Genomic DNA, 18116 nt, shown 5'->3' with positions numbered 1-18116 from the left:
TTTTTAAAAGTTATTTTTATTTTATACAAGACATTCCTAAAATATTTTCCCTAAATATTAAAATGTTATAGGGACATGGATACTTTAAAAGCCTATAGTTAGAAGAATTTACTATAGCATTTTCGAGGTTTTTGGTTCTAGAACATTTTTACACTATTAAAATGTCTAAGTGGAGGTTCCTTAAAAAACTAAAAATAGAACTACCGTACGACCCAACAATCCCACTACTGGGCATATACCCTGAGAAAACCATAATTCAAAAAAAAGAGTCATGTGCCACAATGTTCGTTGCAGCTCTGTTTACAATAGCCAGGACATGGAAGCAAACCAAGTGTCCATCAACAGATGAATGGATAAAGCAGATGTGGCACATATATACAGTGGAATATTACTCAGCCATAAAAAGAAAGGAAATTGAGTTATTTGTAGTGAGGTGGATGGACCTAGAGTCTGTCATACAGAGTGAAGTAAGTCAGAAAGAGAAAAACAGATACCATATGCTAACACATATATATGGAATTAAAAAAAAAAAAAAAAGTTGTGAAGAACCTAGGGGCAGGACAGGAATAAAGACGCAGACGTAGAGAATGGGCTTGAGGACACGGGGAGGGGGAAGGGTAAGCTGGGACGAAGTGAGAGAGTGGCATGGACATATATACACTACCAAATGTAAAATAGATTGCTAGTGGGAAGTAGCTGCATAGCACAGGGAGATCAGCTTGGTGCTTTGTGACCACCTAGAGGGTTGGGATAGGGAGGGTGGGAGGGAGACGCAGGAGGGAGGAGATGTGTGTGTGTGTGTGGGTGTGGGGGTGTGTGTGTGTAGCTGATTCAGTTTGTTGTACAGCGGAGGCTGACACACCATTGTGGAGCAGTTAAGCTCCAATAGAGATGTTAAAAAAAAAAAAAAAGTCTAAGGATCCTGAAGCACTTTTGTTTTTGTGGATTTTATCTGATTATATTTAATGTATGAGTAATCAGAATGGAGAAGTTTAAAAATATTTACCATCTATTATGTGATAATAACGCCCATTATATGTTAACATGAAAAATTTATTTTATAAAAAATAATTTTTAATAATTGTGTAGAAGAGTGGTATGGTTTTACAGTTTTGGCAAGTGGTTTACTTAGTGGAAGACAGCTGCTTGACCAGGTGTTGTGATGTGTCAATTTGATTAGGTACATGAAGAAAATCTGACTGCATATGCATGTGTCATTGAGAAATGGAGCCTTACTAGACACCCTAAAAGGGTCTCTGGGATCCCCATTGATCCTTGGACCACACCTGGAAAACCACTCGTTTACTATTCAGATTTAAATTTGGTCATTTGCTCTTGCTAAGAAGGTATTTGATTAGTCAGAAAGTACTGTGATTCCTGCATGCTAGATTATAAAGGAAAGATGTGTCTTTACTATAAAACAAGAGCTTTACATGGAAACATTTTGAAGTTCTGTTTCCATCTAAGAGAAACGAAGGTATGACACAGTTTATGTTTATCATTCAGGCTTTGAATTAATTCTGAGTAGCTTGTCTTCCATTTTGTAAATTAGTGGTATACCAGTTTTGCTTATCAGTAATAGTCAAAACTTTGTAACTCTGGCTGCTGCCAAAGTTCACCTCCTTCTGGTGTCCTCTCCTTGAGCATTTTGCCTTCCCTAACAGGTGGAAAACTTTGTTTAATGGGTTCTTTCCACTGCCACGTGTCAAAATGCAATCATTTTGATTTGTAAATCAGTCTTTCGTTATAAAGGCAAGATTAATCAGTCCCCTCTGTTCAACAATTATTTACTGTATGTGCAGGGCTCTAGTCTCGGCAGTAGGCTTACTACAGTAGGAGAAAAATATTCTAGAAAATTATGAAGTAGAAGAAGGCAGAAGGAAGAAGAAATATATACCTCCAACCCATGATCTAGGGACACAGTTGATATTTTGTTTTATTTGATTGCGATCTTTTATTCTCTAGATACTAGAATTGCATTTATTTTTTGCCTGGAAGAGGGCCTAGGATGAGGGAATCAGATTTATTCCAAGGAAATCCAGTAGATTTCTATGAGCTCTGCATTTGAACCCATCTGCTGGATTCCCATCCGTCTGTCTATTTACCTGCCTGTCCACCCACTCATCCTCCCATCCGTCCATCTTATCTCTCTATCCATCCATCCACACATCTGTTCCATCACACATCCAACTTCTAGTGTGGATCACTCGCACTGTTCAGGATTCTAGAGGTACAGTGCGAAATAAAACAAACAAACAAAAAAACAGTTATCTTGGAACTTGTGACGTAGGTGTGCTTTTAGAACTGATAGTCATTAATCTGTTTTGGTGGAATATAGAGTTGAATTTCTTGTTAGGAAAATATACTTGGCATCTATGAAATCCACCAGTGGACTGTGTTTGTACCTACAGGATTCTACTTCCGGAAAAAAGAAACTGTCTCCTGATGCAGCTGGAAGAAGCCACCTGCCTAATGTCCTATCTCCAGTCCCGGTTACAAAGGTGGGTAACTTGATTATCATCTTATAACATAGTGGCCGTGAACTTCACGCTTTAGTAGCGCCCCTGGTTTTCTCTCCCAGAACTTAGTACCTGCAGTGGTTGTAAGCACAGGACAGGAAAGTGAAGACAGGATATTTTTAAGATGAGCTGCTTATATATGACCCAAGGAATATGAGGAGAACCAAGTGTGACTTCAGAGTAATGAATCTTAACTCAGATTTATCGAAGGATTTTGTAACTCACAGCATCAGGAGTGTATACGTCCATCTACATAGATGCACACATACACTTTTAATTATTATTTTTTAAGATATTCATTTTAATTAGGCCTGAATATCTTTAAAATCAGATTTGGATGCTCAGTAAGAGCTCCAGTTTTCAAGCACTTACCGTATCGTGAAGTGTAGTGTTAAGGGCTTTCTGTGTATTATTTTCTCAGTTCTCCTCCTCACAGTGCCTTGAGGCAGGAACCGCTATCATCCCAGCGCCGGGTGAGAAGGTGGGAGGCTGGGAAAGGGCAAAGCCCGTGACCAAATCAAATGCATTCAGCTAGTCTTGAGTTTGAGCTGGAACTTGAACTCGAGCAAGAGCCCTTGACGTTAACTACTGCTCTCTACTGACAATCAAAGAAACAAAGGAAATATTCACGAAGGGGCGGGGGTGGGGACGGGGGTGTCTTAAAACGCTCCGAGGTGTTGAAGAGGCGCCAGGTGAGCGGGCCCGAGGCAGAGTTTTGCTCCTCGTGGAGCAGACCGGAGGCTCGGCTCGCGGTGGGGACGAGCAGGCTCCAGCCGCGGGCTCCAGGCTGCTCTTCTCGTTTCAGCCTGTCCGCCAGCACCCTGACCGTCTCCTCGGGGAGCAGCCGCGGCTCCCTGGCCTCCAGCCGCGGCTCCCTGGCCTCCAGCCGGGGCTCCCTGAGCTCCGTCAGCTTCACCGACATCTACGGCCTCCCGCAGTACGAGAAGCCCGACGCAGAGGGCGGCCCGCTCCTGCGCTTCGACCTCGTCCCCTTCGACTCCCTGGGCCGGGACGCCCCCTTGGCGGAGGCCCCGGGCCCCGCGCGCCTCCACAAACAGAGGCGCTCCCTGGACACTCCGCAGTCCCTGGCGTCCCTGTCCTCGCGCTCCTCCCTGTCCTCGCTGTCCCCGCGCAGCTCGCCCTTGGACACGCCCTTCCTCCCAGCCTCGTGAGACTCGCCCCTGGCCCAGCTCGGGGACGCCTTCGAGGTGGCGGGCCTGGGCGCCCTGGACAGGCTGCGCGCTCAGGCCTCCGCCTTGGGGGACGAAGACCCGCCGGGCGCGGCGTCCCTGCCGCCGCACGGGTGCCCCGGGGACGGGGAAGGACCTCGCGAGCGAGGACCCCAAGCGGCTGCCGCTCCCACGGCTGCACGTACGTACTGATGGGTCCGGTGGGTGCCCCGGGGCCGGGGAGGAAAGGTCTCGAGTTCAGGGAGGAAGCCGCGTGCATCCGCACGGAAGCCGGCTGGCTCTGCTGTGGCCTAGTGAGCCCTCAGCTTAGGACCCCCCCATACCCATTAACAGTCCGCCCGGTCCTCCCAGCCCCTGGCGACTGCCCGTCTGCGTGCCATCTCCAGGGATTTGCCTGTGCTGGGCCTTTCTTGTAAATGGAATCATGCGATGCCCCTTTACCTCTTCCCCGGAGCAGCCCGTGGGTGAATGCTTGACTCGGGGTGGGGCAGACGTGTCTGCAGTAGAGGAGCAGCTCAGATGGGCAGGCACCGCGAGTGAATCGCTTCCCGGCGGGTCCTTTCCGGCAGCACTTTCATGTTGCTTTACTTCCACGGTTTTCCATAAAGAGCATCATGTTTCCAAAGCTTGCTACTTCTTCCTAATAGCTTTCTCTGGATTTATTTTCAAGAGGAATTTATTTTCGGAAGGGAAAGTGCACGGCAGAGGGGGAGGGTGTGTGTTCAGGGATGGGCAGGAGGCTGGGAGGGCTCGGGGAGAGAGGGTTCCGGGCTGCTGGCATCTTCAGCGGCTGCAATTGGGCGATACAGACAGACGGACCCTCTTAATGAAAGGCCTTGTAGCTCTGTCTTCCCCACGAAACAGAACTGCCTTTCATTTTATGAGAAAAACAACCGTCTTCGGTCATTGGAAGCAAATATGGGGCGTCTCTGCTGCTGTGCCCTGGGTGCAGCAGTAAAGTCAGTGCCCTGATGAACGTCTTGGGGGCTTTTGCCATGCCCGCCTTCAGGAGTTGGCAAGCCGACTCGGTGGACAGTGGCTGTAGCAGCTGCGCCCAGACCAGCCCCCCGCACCCAGAGCCCTGCTGCGTTGCTGTCAGCTCCATCCATGGACACACGTTTGCTGGCCAGGCAGACCCTTACGGCCCCGAGGAACTTCAGCCCCCACCTCTGAAGGTAAGCAGGAAAGGACAAAGGATTTCGCGGAGCCCCTGATGTTTTGCCGCACAGCACCAGGCGCTGCCCTGGAAGGAGGGGCTGTGTGCCCTACGCGAGGGAATTGAAGTGAGTGGCCTCAGATCTGTAAACAGCAGGTACCATGGAAACGTTTGTCTACTTTAAATTAAAAGGAAGGGACAACTAAAAGGGGTGGATTTTTACTGCTTCATGTGCCCTCTTCAGGGCCGCGTGTGGCTCAGGGTGTTTCGTGGGTCCCTAAGGTTTTGGACGCTTGTCGTTGTTCTCCGTTTGTGACATTAAGAGCAGCGAAGCATCCTTTTGGCCCTTCTGTTCACCCGATCCTAGTTGTGCCCATCACCGTTATCTCCAGTGAGGAAATCTTTGTTCCGAAACTATTCAGCACATAACAAATGCGGACATACAGTCCCTCCCTTGGCATCTTTCTAAAGTGGATTAAAGTGCATTACATCAGGAATAATTATTTTGGATTAGGCTGCCAATAATTGTGATTGTTCTACTTTGTAACACTTTTACAGTCATTGACCCAAATCAGTGTAAGCAGCCATGGGATGCAGTTTTGGTATTTCCCTCTTCCCCAACGTTTAACTTATGCCCTAATCACTTTTGTTAATACTTCACATTTCCATTCTTTGTGTGTATATATGTGTGTGTGCACCCGGCTTCTTTTTCCTTCTGAATCATTTGAAAATTAATTCAAGATCATGACACATTCCTCCTAAACAGTTCAGTACAAATCTAAGAACAAGCACATTTTCTTACTTAACAGTAGAGTAATACTCAGAAAATATAACAACGACATCGAGTATAAAGTCCACATACAAAATTCCTCCATTGTTCCGTTGTGCTTTGTTGACTGAAAAAAAAAAAAAAAAAAGCACAATCTAAAAGCTGAGAATTCTGTTCTATTTGGCAGACTTTCTGAGGACTATAGCCTGGGAGACACCCTCTCAGGTAGCTCTGAGAGACTGCCCCAAAGAAATAAGGGAGGAGCCAGGATATATAGGGGTTTTGCAACAAAAGCCATGTAGTAGGAACGTTGAAAGATTATGGTTAATGAAAGGAAACCAGGCACCTCAAGTTAACGAATTTATAGCACCACTTTTCTCATCATAGAGACTTCAGAATTCAGTAGGCTAATAACATGGTTGCTATCATTTAAGGTCTTTTGACTGAATTCTGTTAAGCCTTCGATGTGGGAAACTGTATCTTCCAGACCTACTGAAGGCACAAAAATAACTGCTAAGGAATCATACCAGTGAGATACAGATCTCTTGGTCCATTGGGCTCATACTGATGGTAAACTTGCTGGACTTATACCTAAATTTGTACATAAGTGGCCTTGAGCCCAGGGGAATCCTAAAGTACACCTTCCTAGCCATCCGGCTGGAAGCCAGGGCCGTATATTGGACCCACAAAGCCATTGAGTTCCATTAGGTGCGATCTACTGTATTCTCGTCGCCTGACTCAGTCTGTTCCATACATATCACTGTCTTTAAGGGAAATGATATATTGGCATTTTTCATAATGTACACAGCTTGACTTCCTAGTGTCATCAGGCTGATGATTTTTAGTGTGATTTAACTGTTCCCAATGCAGGGAGGTCTTTAAACTTAGACGACCATAGCGTTGTGTCAGCCATAAAAATCCATCCCATAACTGAGGGAGGGTCCCTCCTAATAATTAAAAACTTACGCCTTTTGATTGAAATTGAGTTCATTGTTCTGACTGAGCGTGACTAACCTCAATGGAAAACTCATATTTATGGCTAGGGTCACAATAAGTATGTTTGATTGGCCAAGTGAGGGAGTCCCCTCTAGTAATATCAGTAGTGGCCTGACAGAACTATAGTTTCTTTCTTCTAAAATAAATTTCCTAAGGGCTGTCCAATCAGACCCCTGGAGTGGAGAAACCCACCAAGATAACCCAGAAGTACCGGATGCAGGTAATTGACCATAATCGCAACAATTGGAGTGATTTCTAAAATTTGCACAGAATTGTGCCCATTATAGGAAAACATTTGGTTTGTGTGCAGAAGTCCAAGAAACCAAGAATAAAATGTTGTAAATAACTGTATGGGTCAGGTCCAGCCTTTTGGCATAGCTGTCTATTTCTGATGTCACCTTCTCACCCTGGTGTTGGTGTTTCTTTCCTATTGGAGCATCACTTTAAGGTGAGTTTGAGGTCATCAGTCCTCTCTATAGACCAGTCTGGTGCAGGAGCCCTTTTTAGGTGGGAAACATGAATCCTAGAGTCAATTCCCTTCAGTTTTGCTGCACGTGAGTTAGTTAAAAGAACCTGATAAGGGACCTTGCATCTAGGGTGGAGGTAGTCTTTTAAATACTGCCTTTTCCAATGTACATAATCTCCTGGTTGTAAGTCATGGGGCATCTGATCTTCGCTTGAGGATAGATTACTATGATATGCTTCAGAAACAAGCTTAGAATGTCCTTTGAAAAATGCAGTTAAGCCTCTGCCATGATGTAATATGTCCCCTTTTAATAATATAAATTAATGTAATCCATCATTCAATCTCATTGTTCTCCCTGTGATCATCGCAAAGAGAGAGAAGTGATGTTTGCCAAGAGGGGTGGATCTGAGGTTGAGGAGAACCAATGGAAGGGCCTTAGGCCAGGTGAGGAATAAGCCTCCATAATTTTAGCCAGTTGTTTTTTATTAATTTATTTTATTTATTTATTTATGGTTGTGTTGGATCCTCGTTTCTGTGTGAGGGCTTTGTCTAGTTGTGGCAAGCGGGGGCCACTCTTCATCGCGGTGCGCGGGCCTCTCACCACCGCGGCTTCACTTGTTGCGGACCACAGGCCCCAGACACACAGGCTCAGTAACTGTGGCTCACGGGCCCAGCTGCTCTGCGGCATGTGGGATCTTCCCATACCAGGGCTGGAACCCTTGTCCCCTGCACTGGCAGGCAGACTCTCAACCACTGCGCCACCAGGGAAGCCCCTAGCCAGTTGTTTTTTAATTGTTCCATTTGTTCTTTCTACTAACCAGAAGACTAGGGATTATAAACACAATAGAAGTGCTGCATAGTTGGAAAAATCTTGCAAATTTTCTTAATAATTTGTCCAGTAAAATGAGTTCCTTTATCACTATGTATTTCTGAGGGGATTCTTCAAAGAGGTATCACTCTTTCTAAAATTGATTTCTCTACTTACTGCACTGTGGTCTTTCTGCATGGGAATGCCTTAACCCAATGTGAAAACATTCAAATTATAACAAGAATGTATTGACAACCTTGTGAGTGAGGCATTTGTATAAAATCAACATGCCAAATTTCAAGAAGACCTGCAGGTAATGGGAAATGTCTTTGAGAACTGTGTAAATGCTTCCCTGAGTTATACTTTGGACAAGTTGCACATCTTGAGTAAACCTTCTGGGCTATTGTAAAATAGGCTTCGAAAAATATTGTTTACCTCGTAATACCACCTTATCTGGGTTCCAGTGAGTTAACTCATAAATATATTGTGAAATAGGATATTGAGCTCCAAACAGAAAGATAGGCTTTCCCTTTGGACCTGTCCACAGCTGTTTGTTAGTTGACTCTTCCTCCATTCTGTGTTTAGGTGTCTTTTTCAATTTTCTGAAAGCCTTAACCATTTTCAGAAAACACCATTCCCTGAAACTTCAGCAGTATACCAGTACGGTTACTGGGAGGCTGAAAGGGAAAGACAGTGGTTAGTTGGCTGTTGCTGTTTTTCAGAGCTGCTGTCTTGGCAGCATGATCGACTAGAGAGTTTCCTTTCGCTTCTGCAGTGTCAGCCTTTGAACGGCCCCATGCCTTAGTAACAGCAAGTGCACATGGCAACAGAATTGCATCTAATAATTCTGCTACTTGTTCCTCGGTTTTGGTAGGCTGTCCTGAGGATGTTAAAAATCCCCCCTCTTTTTTTCCAAAAGCATACCAAAATCATGTGCCACCCCAAAAGTATAGTGGCTGTCTGTGCAAATGTTAGCAGACTTTCCTTTTGCCAAATGACAGACAGGCTCTTGTTCGTGCTGTTAGTTCAGCCTGTTGGGCAGAAAAGACATTAGATAGGGCCCATTTTCAAGGATACACAGTGGAGAAACGACAGCGTTACTAGCCTGGTACATTCCATGAGGTCCTCTTAAATATGAACCATCAGTGAATAATATAAAGTCAGGATTATCCATTGGGGTTTCTTGACAGTCAATCCTAGAAGACTAACCATTGTCAGTTAAAACAATGCAATCATACTTTTCATTATTGCCATTTGATTCTTCTGGGAGCAAGGTCACTGGATTAAGTTCATTACACCTGTGGAGAGTTACGTTTGGTGAGAGGAATACAATCTCATGAGACGTTAAATGGCTTGCTGAATAAGGTTGTGTGTGAAGAGAATTTAGTAGAGGTTTCATGGAGTGGGGAACAAAGACGGTGAGAAGGTGACTCGTGACTGTCTCCTCTGTGGTCTGACAAAGCACAGCTGTTGCTGTGACAGCTCGGAGGCAAGGGGGAGGCCCTTAGCTACTGGATCTAGCTGCTGGCAGTAAAATCCTATTGGTCATTAGTGACTGCCCTAAAGTTAATACTCCTAGTGTGGCACCCTTGTTTTTATGCACAAAGAGAAAAAAGGGAGAATCATAATTTGGGTGCCCCGAGGCTGGGGCCTTTGCCAGGAAGCCCTTTAGAGAAACTAGAGGCTTCGCAATGGTCTATTCCCCAACCAAGATGTTCAGGTTGGTATTGTTTAGGCAAATTATTTATGGTCCAGACACTAAAGAAAAATTTGGAATCCAGCTCCTGTGGTAGCCTGCAAGGCCTAGAAATCCCCTTAGTCGCCTTCTTGTTTTAGGAGCAGGGAAAGCCAAATTGCCTCTAGAGCAATTGAAACCCCTTCTTTAGATACCGAACATCCTAAGTATTTTACATTAGCCTCACAAAATTGTAATTACTCTTTGGGTGCTTTATATCCGTTTGAGGCTAACTTCTGAAGCAAGTACAGGGTGTCTTGCTGATTATGTATCAAGGGTTTGAACACAACAGCAAATCGTCTACATATTGTATGAAAATTGACCTATGAGGAAAGGCTGGATCACGTAAGTCCACTTTTTTTTTTATTATTTTTATTATTATTTTTAACATCTTTATTGGAGTATAATTGCTTTACAATGGTGTGTTAGTTTCTGCTGTATAACAAAGTGAATCAGCTGTACCTATACATATATCCCCATATCTCCTCCCTCTTGCGTCTCCCTCCCCCCTCCCTATCCCACCCCTCTAGGTGGTCACAAAGCACCGAGCTGATCTCCTTGTGCTATGTGGCTGCTTCCCACTAGCTATCTCTTTTACATTTGGTAGTGCATATATGTCCATACCACTCTCTCACTTTGTCCCAGCTTACCCTTCCCCCTCCCCGTGTCCTCAAGTGCATTCTCTACGTCTGCGTCTTTATTCCGGTCCTGCCCCTAGGTTCTTCAGAACCAGTTTTTTGTTTTTTTTTTTAGATTCCATATATATGTGTTAGCATATGGTATTTGTTTTTCTCTTTCTGACTTACTTCACTCTGTATGACAGAGTCTGGGTCCATCCACCTCACTACAAATAACTCAAGTTCCGTTTATTTTTATGGCTGAGTAATATTCTATTGTATATATGTGCCACATCTTCTTTATCCATTCATCTGTCGATGGACACTTAGGTTGCATCCATGTCCTGGCTACTGTAAATAGAGCTGCAATGAACATTGTGGTATGTGACTCTTTTTTTTGAATTATGGTTTTCTCAGGGTAGATGCCCAGTAGTGGGATTGCTGGGTCGTATGGTAGTTCCATTTTTAGTTTTTTAAGGAATCTCCATACTGTTCTCCACAGTGGCTGTATCAATTTACATCCCTACCAACAGTGCAAGAGGTTTCCCTTTTCTCCACACCCTCTCCAGCATTTATTGTTTGTAGATTTTTTGATGATGGCCATTCTGACTGGTGTGAGGTGACACCTCATTGTAGTTTTTTGTTTTTTGTTTTTTTTAAATTTTATTTCTTTATTTATTTTTGGCTGTGTTGGGTCTTCGTTTCTGTGCGAGGGCTTTCTCCAGTTGCGGCAAGTGGGGGCCACTCTTCATCGCGGTGCGTGGGCCTCTCACTATCTCTTGTTGCGGAACACGGGCTCCAGACGTGCAGGCTCAGTAATTGTGGCTCACGGGCCCAGCTGCTCCGTGGCATGTGGGATCTTCCCGGACCAGGGCTCGAACCCACGTCCTCTGCACTGGCAGGCAGACTCTCAACCACTGTGCTACCAGGTGTGGTGGCCCCCAAGCTGTAAGCTTATTCAGCTTTCTGCTTTCCGGAGAACTGCTTGTCTCTTTCTTGGTATGCACTCCTGACGCTGCGGTATTGAGCGTAAAAAAGGAAAATGGCTTGCGACCAGTTTCATTCCAGGTGCCTGCTCTGGATCTAAGAGCCCCTGGTTGTTCCCCAGAAGAAGGACGTGCTGCCCTGAGGGGGAAGTCTGTATCTCCAAAGAATGGCCCATAAGGCATGCTGATGCATAGATAGTGGCGCATAGATAGTGGCGCATAGATAGTGGCGCATAGATAGTGGTGACAGAATTATGTGGAAATACAAGGTTTACTGATTTATTGTCTAATATTCGTTCCGTACTAAACCTATATATACATTCATGCTCTTTGAATAAACTTGCCTTGCAACCATCAGTTGTCTTGGCCCTTCTGACCCCATACTGGTGCTTTTCAGTTCCTTACCCCTCACCGCCAGGAACTTCTAGCTTTCTGCAACCGGTCTGTGGCAAGTGGCACCCGAACAGGGACCTGAGTGCGTGAGGCATTTCGGAAGATTTCAGGTAAGTAGAACTCTCGAGTGAGATAGTGTGGCCACAAGAAATAATTTCGTTTTTAGGACGGTAACTCGAGAAAGAGTCAGAAGTAAAATAATATGGGACAAAAGGGCTCTAAGGAGCGTGATTTATTTGCTCAGGTTTTGCTTTCAATGTTAAAAGCCCGTGGAACTAAGGTAACTACCTCACAACTTCTGGAATTTTTGCAATTAGTATATGATGCTTGTCATTGGTTCCCTGAAGGAGGATCAGTGGACTTAGCAATTTGGACTCGTGTAGGAGATGAGTTATCTAAATATCATGAAGTACATGGACCATCTTCTGTTTCAGTTTCCATTTTTAGCTTGTGGAATTTAATAAGAGATTGTTTTAATCCAATTTATGATTCAGTTCCAAAATTAAGAGCTAAATCTGTAGAACATATTGCTGCAGTAGCTACTGCTCCTCCGTTGCCACCGAGGATAAAGAGTGTTAATTCACTTGATGATGATGACTTTTCTTTTGGTTTAGCGGGTGAAGAAGCCAAATATGAGGCTGAAAAATATCCTGATGAAAATATTCTTCCGCGGTTACAGCAATTACATGTCTCTGTCCCTATCCCTCCTAAGCTTAGTCCTTTACAACAAGCAGTACAGGGAGCTCTTAATAGAGGGGAGGATCCTTTATTCTGCTGCCCGGTGGTGGAACGACCCAATCCTCAAAATCCACAACAAAATAATCGGGAATATCAGCCTCTCTCCTTTAAGGTTTTGAAAGATTTAAAAGCAGCCTGTGCACAATATGGGCCTATAGCCCCTTTCACTATTACTATGTTGGATACTATTGCAACAGAAGCATTGCCTCCAGCAGACTGGAAATCTATTGCTCGTGCTTGTCTCACTGGTGGCGACTATTTACTTTGGAAATCAGAATATTATGAAAAGGCTGCTGAACAAGCTGAAAGAAATACTGCACATAATGTGCTAGTAAATTATGAGATGTTGATTGGGGAAGGACAACATCAGTTATTACAGGATCAATTAGCTTTCCCTTTTGTGGCTTATGCTCAGATCAATCATATAGCTCTACATGCATGGAAACATTTACCTGCCTCCACTAGGACTGAAGACCTTGCTAAAATAAGGCAAGGGGCAGATGAACCTTATGCTGATTTTGTGGCTAGATTATTACAGGCTGTTAATAGAATTATTTCTGATGGTCCTTCTGGAGCAATTATCGTCAAACAATTGGCTTTCGAAAATGCTAATAATATTTGTCAAGCAGCTATACGTCCATGGAAAAGGAAAGGAAATTTATAGGATTATATTCGAGTTTGTTCTGATATTGGATCATCTTACTTACAGGGAGCAGCTATAGCTGCAGCCCTAACTAAGGCAGGATTTGGGCCAAATGCTAAAAGTAAAAACTGTTTTAAATGTGGGAAGCCAGGTCATTTTGCAAAAAATTGTACTGTTGATACTCCTAATATGCCTGTCGTAAATTCTGTGCCTCAAGGTAAATCTCCTCCTCCCACAATTTGTCCCCGATGCCAAAGAGGACGGCATTGGGCTAAAGAATGTCGATTAGTGACTCATAAAGATGGAACTCCCTTGTCGGGAAACTTCCGGAGGGGCCTGCTCTGGCCCCATCAAACAATTGGAGCAATGTCAATAATCCCCCCACAACCTGCTCCACCGCCTCCAGCTCAGACCTTTGTTCCTCAGGGAATGGAATCTCCTCCCTTCAAAGGGCCACGCCAAATAGTGCAGGACTGGACCTCTGTGCCTCCACCCAATTCTTATTAACCTCGGATATGGGACCCCAAGCCCTTCCAAGGGAACTTTTGGGCCTTTACCCCAGGGAACGGTTAGTATAATCCTTGGAAGAAGTAGTGTGTCTATGAAAGGCTTAACTATTATTCCTGGGGTGACTGATGCTGATTATGAAGGGGAATTAAAGGTTATGGTTCAAACATCAAAAGGATCTTTTCTTATCACGCCCGGTATGCGAATAGCTCAGCTTCTATTAATTCCATATTTACCGGAAGGAAAAATTTTACAACATAACAAAAGAGGAACTGGGGCTTTCGGTTCCTCTGATGCAGTTTACTGAATTCAACAAATTGGTAGGGAAAGACCACAACTGGTATTAAAAATAAATGGAAGGCCTTTTTCTGGGTTATTAGATACTGGTGCTGATGTTTCTGTTATTTCGTTTATACATTGGCTAAAAAATTGGCCCGTGCACCAAACCATTACACAGTTGCAAGGTATTGGCCAATCTAATTCTCCACAACAAAGTTTGCAATACCTACATTGGCAGGATGCTGAAGGTAATCAAGGAATATTCAAACCCTACGTATTGCCCGGATTGCCAGTTAACCTTTGGGGAAGAGATATATTACAACAATTGGGAATCCTATTGCTTAGTCCCAACCCTACTGTAACTAATATGTTGTTAAATCAAGGGTATGATCCTAGGAATGGTTTGGGAAAAAATCAACAGGGAAATAAATTACCCTTACAGACTGATAATAAACGGGATAAAACAGGCTTGGGTTTTTTCTAGGGGCCTTGGATTCTCCTCCACCACATGCTGACCCTATAACTTGGATTTCTGATAATCCTGTCTGGGTGGACCAATGGCCCCTTTCTAAGGAGAAATTAATGGCGGCCCATAATAGAATTAATGAACAGCTTGCTTTGGGCAGACTAGAAAAGTCTAATGGCCCTTGGAATACTCCTATATTTGTTATAAAGAAAAAATCGGGAAAATATTGTTTATTGCAAGATTTACGTGCTGTTAATCAAACTATGGTAATTATGGGAGCTCTGCAACCAGGTTTGCCTTCTCCTGCAGCCATACCTAAAAATCATATGATTATTATTATTGATCTTAAGGATTGCTTTTTTACTATTCCTCTATTTCCGGCTGATAAGTTGCGATTTGCTTTTAGCTTACCCTCTTTAAATTTTATAGAACCTATGCAACGTTATCAATGGAAAATGCTGCCTCAGGGTATGGCTAATAGTCCTACTTTATGTCAACAGTTTGTAGCTCAAGTTATTGCCCCTGTTCGTAAACAGTTCCCTCAGATATATTTTATTCATCATATGGATGACTTATTACTTGCTTATTCTGATAAACATATCTTACTTAAGGCTTATAATTCCCTTCAAAGTCATTTGTCACGATCAGGACTAGTCATTGCTGCTGACAAAGTACAGATGAACCCACCTTTCTCATATCTTGGTAAGTATATCACAAATTATAATATTACACCTCAGAAGATAGAGATACGGACTGACATTCTTAAAACTCTAAATGATTTTCAAAAGTTATTAGGAGATATTAATTGGCTGCGACCTTCTTTAAAATTAACTACGGGTCAGTTACAGCCTCTTTTTAATATCCTAAAGGGAAGTCCTGATCCTTCTTCCCCTCGTATTTTAACTTCTGAAGCTCAACAAGCACTCAAGCTTGTAAACAAAGCAATACAATCTGCTCAGCTAACTAGAATTGAGCCTTCTTTACCTATACTATTAATAATCTGTGCTACGTCACATACCCCTACCGCCTTATTATGGCAAGAAACAGGAATTCTTGAATGGATTCATATGAAAAATACGCCTAATAAAGTCATTACACCTTATTATGAGTTAATAGCAACCCTTGTTCAATTGGGTCGTAGAAGAAATATTCAGTTGGTAGGATATGAACCAAATTCTATTATTATACCTTATACTACTTATCAATATTCTTGGCTACTATTTGTCTCTGATTTTTGGGCTCTTGCTTTTGCTGGATATTCAGGAATTATTGATAATCATTATCCTTCTAATAAGCTCCTTCATTTTGCTACTCAACATCTATTTATTTTTCCTAAAACTATCTGTTCAACTCCTATTCTCAATGCCCCAAATGTTTTTACTGATGGTTCTGCAATGGCATCGCTGTGGTTATTTCTGATGACTTACTTCATAAAGAACAAACAGATCATACCTCTGCCCAATGAGTTGAATTACATGCAATTTCCTTGGCTTTTCAAATCTTTTCACATTGTTCTTTTAATCTCTATACGGATAGCCATTATTTGGTTACTATTTTGCGTAACATAGAAACCGCTATAATTGGCAATACTGTTGATTCTCAATTGTTTCAGACTTTCTTTCAACTACAAAAGATTATTCGTCAGCATGACTTTCCTGTAGCCATATTACATATTCGAGCCCATTCAGGTCTCCCTGGCCCATTGTCTTTGGGAAATCAATTGGCTGACGAAAATACAAAGATTATAGCCTTAAGTTTATCTCAACCTCAGGATCTTGCTACACAATCACATAATTTACATCATCAATCTGCTGCTATGCTTCAAAAACAATTCTCTATTTCTAGAGAAACAGCCCGATACATTGTTAAGTCCTGCTCTAAATGTTTACCCCACCTTCCTGTTCCACAATTTGGAGTCAATCCTCGGGGTTTACTCCCTCATCATCTTTGGCAAATGGATGTTACTCATATTCCCTTTTTTGGTAAATTACAATTTGTTCATGTAACTGTTGATACTTACTCTAATTTTATATGTGCTACGCCTTTGGCTGGGGAATCTACTAAATATGTAATTACTCATTTATTTCATTGTTTTGCATCTATGGGAATTCCTAAAGCTTTAAAAACAGATAATGCTCCAGGATATACGAGTAAAGCTTTTGCCAATTTTTGTGCAACTTTCCATATTTCACATAAAACAGGCATTCCCTACAATCCTCAGGGTCAAGGTATTATAGAACGTGCCAACCAACAATTAAAAATTGCATTACAAAAAATAAAAAAGGGGGAATATGATAGATCTCCTCAGATTATGCTTAATCATGCTTTATTTATTTAAAATTTTTTAATTTTAGATGCATTTAGTCACACGTCTTATGAATGATTGTTTACAGGTCTTTCTGGAACCCCTCCTGAAAAAGCGCTTGTTAAATGGAAAGATCCCATGACTAACCTTTGGCATGGACCAGACCCTGTTTTAGTATGGGGCTGAGGCCATGTTTGTGTTTTCCCTAGGGAGGCAGACTCTCCTCGGTGGCTCCCGGAGCGCTTGGTTCGACATTATCATGCCATCACCAATAAACACCCTGACTCGAAGAATGCGTCGCCTGAGGCTCTCGCAATCGACCACAGCACACCCCAACCTGTTCCCCCGGCGGACGAGAAGAATGCGGCGACGGAGTAGGAGACAACTTGTCAGGGAGGCGAGGGGAGATCGAAATCAAATTACGTGGTATCAATTGCAATGTTTAGTATTTCAAGCACGTAGGATTATGGAGGAGAGTGCTCATCCTCGCTCTCCTCTTACCTTCTTTTTAGCCATGATAGCTGTATTGGCAGCCCCACCTACAGAGGCTAAATCTTATTGGGCTTATGTACCCGATCCTCCTTTATTACCACCTGTTACATGGTCTGAAGCTGACCTTCCAATTTTCTGTAATGATTCTACTTTTGGAAGAGTGCTAGGAAATTTGCCTATTACTAATACTTCTGTTAATTACTCTAATTGGTTTAATACTCCCCCTGTTTAAGTCCTATGAGTACCAATTCGGGTTGTGTTAAGGCTGTTGCTTTAGAACATGCTATTTCTTACCAAACCACTGTAAATTCTCAATATTTTACTCATTTACGTAAAAATTATAAAGCTGTGGGATCTAATATTTGTCTTCCTTGCAAACAGACTGTTTCTAGACGAGAAGATTTATCCACCTTCTTATTTTGGTATAAGGATAACGTTCCCATTCACATGAATGCTAGAGTAACTAAGCTTGCTTCTAATACTTCGTTGGATTATTCTCTATGCATATATCACTTAAGGATTGAAGATACTGGACATTATTTGTGTATTGAAACTACCATAGGTAATCAAGGGACGTTATTAGCTGGACATCAAATTACGGTCGTAAAGACTGTCACAGGACTACAATTTCCTGCTTTTATGGCTTCTGAATTCCCGCAGTTTGATTTTCCTGTTTGTAATGATACATGGACTAAAGCCTCTGTCTGGTGTACTTTAGATTATGATAATGGCACCATACTAGTTTCTTCTGTCCCTGTTAATAATAACAGCCTTGTTTTTTACAAGCAATGGGAATTCTGGAAACTTGCCTTATCCTTTTCTTATAGACCGGTGATTACTTGCGTCGCTCCTCCTTATGCTTTATTGATTGGAGATTTAATTGTAGAAAACACTATGAATCCTATAGGTTATAATATTACTTGTGTTAATTGTATCTTTAGTAGTTGTGTGTTGCCCGTTAAAGGATCTACATCTGTTATGATTATGAAGCAACCTTCTTATATAATGTTACCTGTTAATTTGTCTGAACCATGGTATCATAACACTGGCA

General features: G+C 42.8%; 1 protein-coding gene across 1 annotated transcript in view; it reads left to right on the top strand.

Annotated features, from left to right (window-relative positions):
- Positions 1 to 2409: 2409 nt before the first annotated feature.
- Positions 2410 to 18116, top strand: part of LOC137757660 (protein WWC3-like) — a 117739-nt gene continuing 102032 nt past the window's right edge. Inside the window, 3 exon segments of the mRNA XM_068534273.1 lie at positions 2410 to 2501; positions 3325 to 3890; positions 4595 to 4884. Coding sequence (XP_068390374.1) covers positions 2446 to 2501; positions 3325 to 3890; positions 4595 to 4884 — 912 coding nt within the window. The 5' untranslated portion in view covers positions 2410 to 2445.

This window comes from Eschrichtius robustus (assembly GCF_028021215.1).
Source record: "Eschrichtius robustus isolate mEscRob2 chromosome Y unlocalized genomic scaffold, mEscRob2.pri SUPER_Y_unloc_1, whole genome shotgun sequence".
Taxonomy (NCBI): domain Eukaryota; kingdom Metazoa; phylum Chordata; class Mammalia; order Artiodactyla; family Eschrichtiidae; genus Eschrichtius; species Eschrichtius robustus.
The sequence above is the reverse complement of the archived record's forward strand: the minus strand, read 5'-3'. Positions and strand labels throughout refer to the sequence as shown.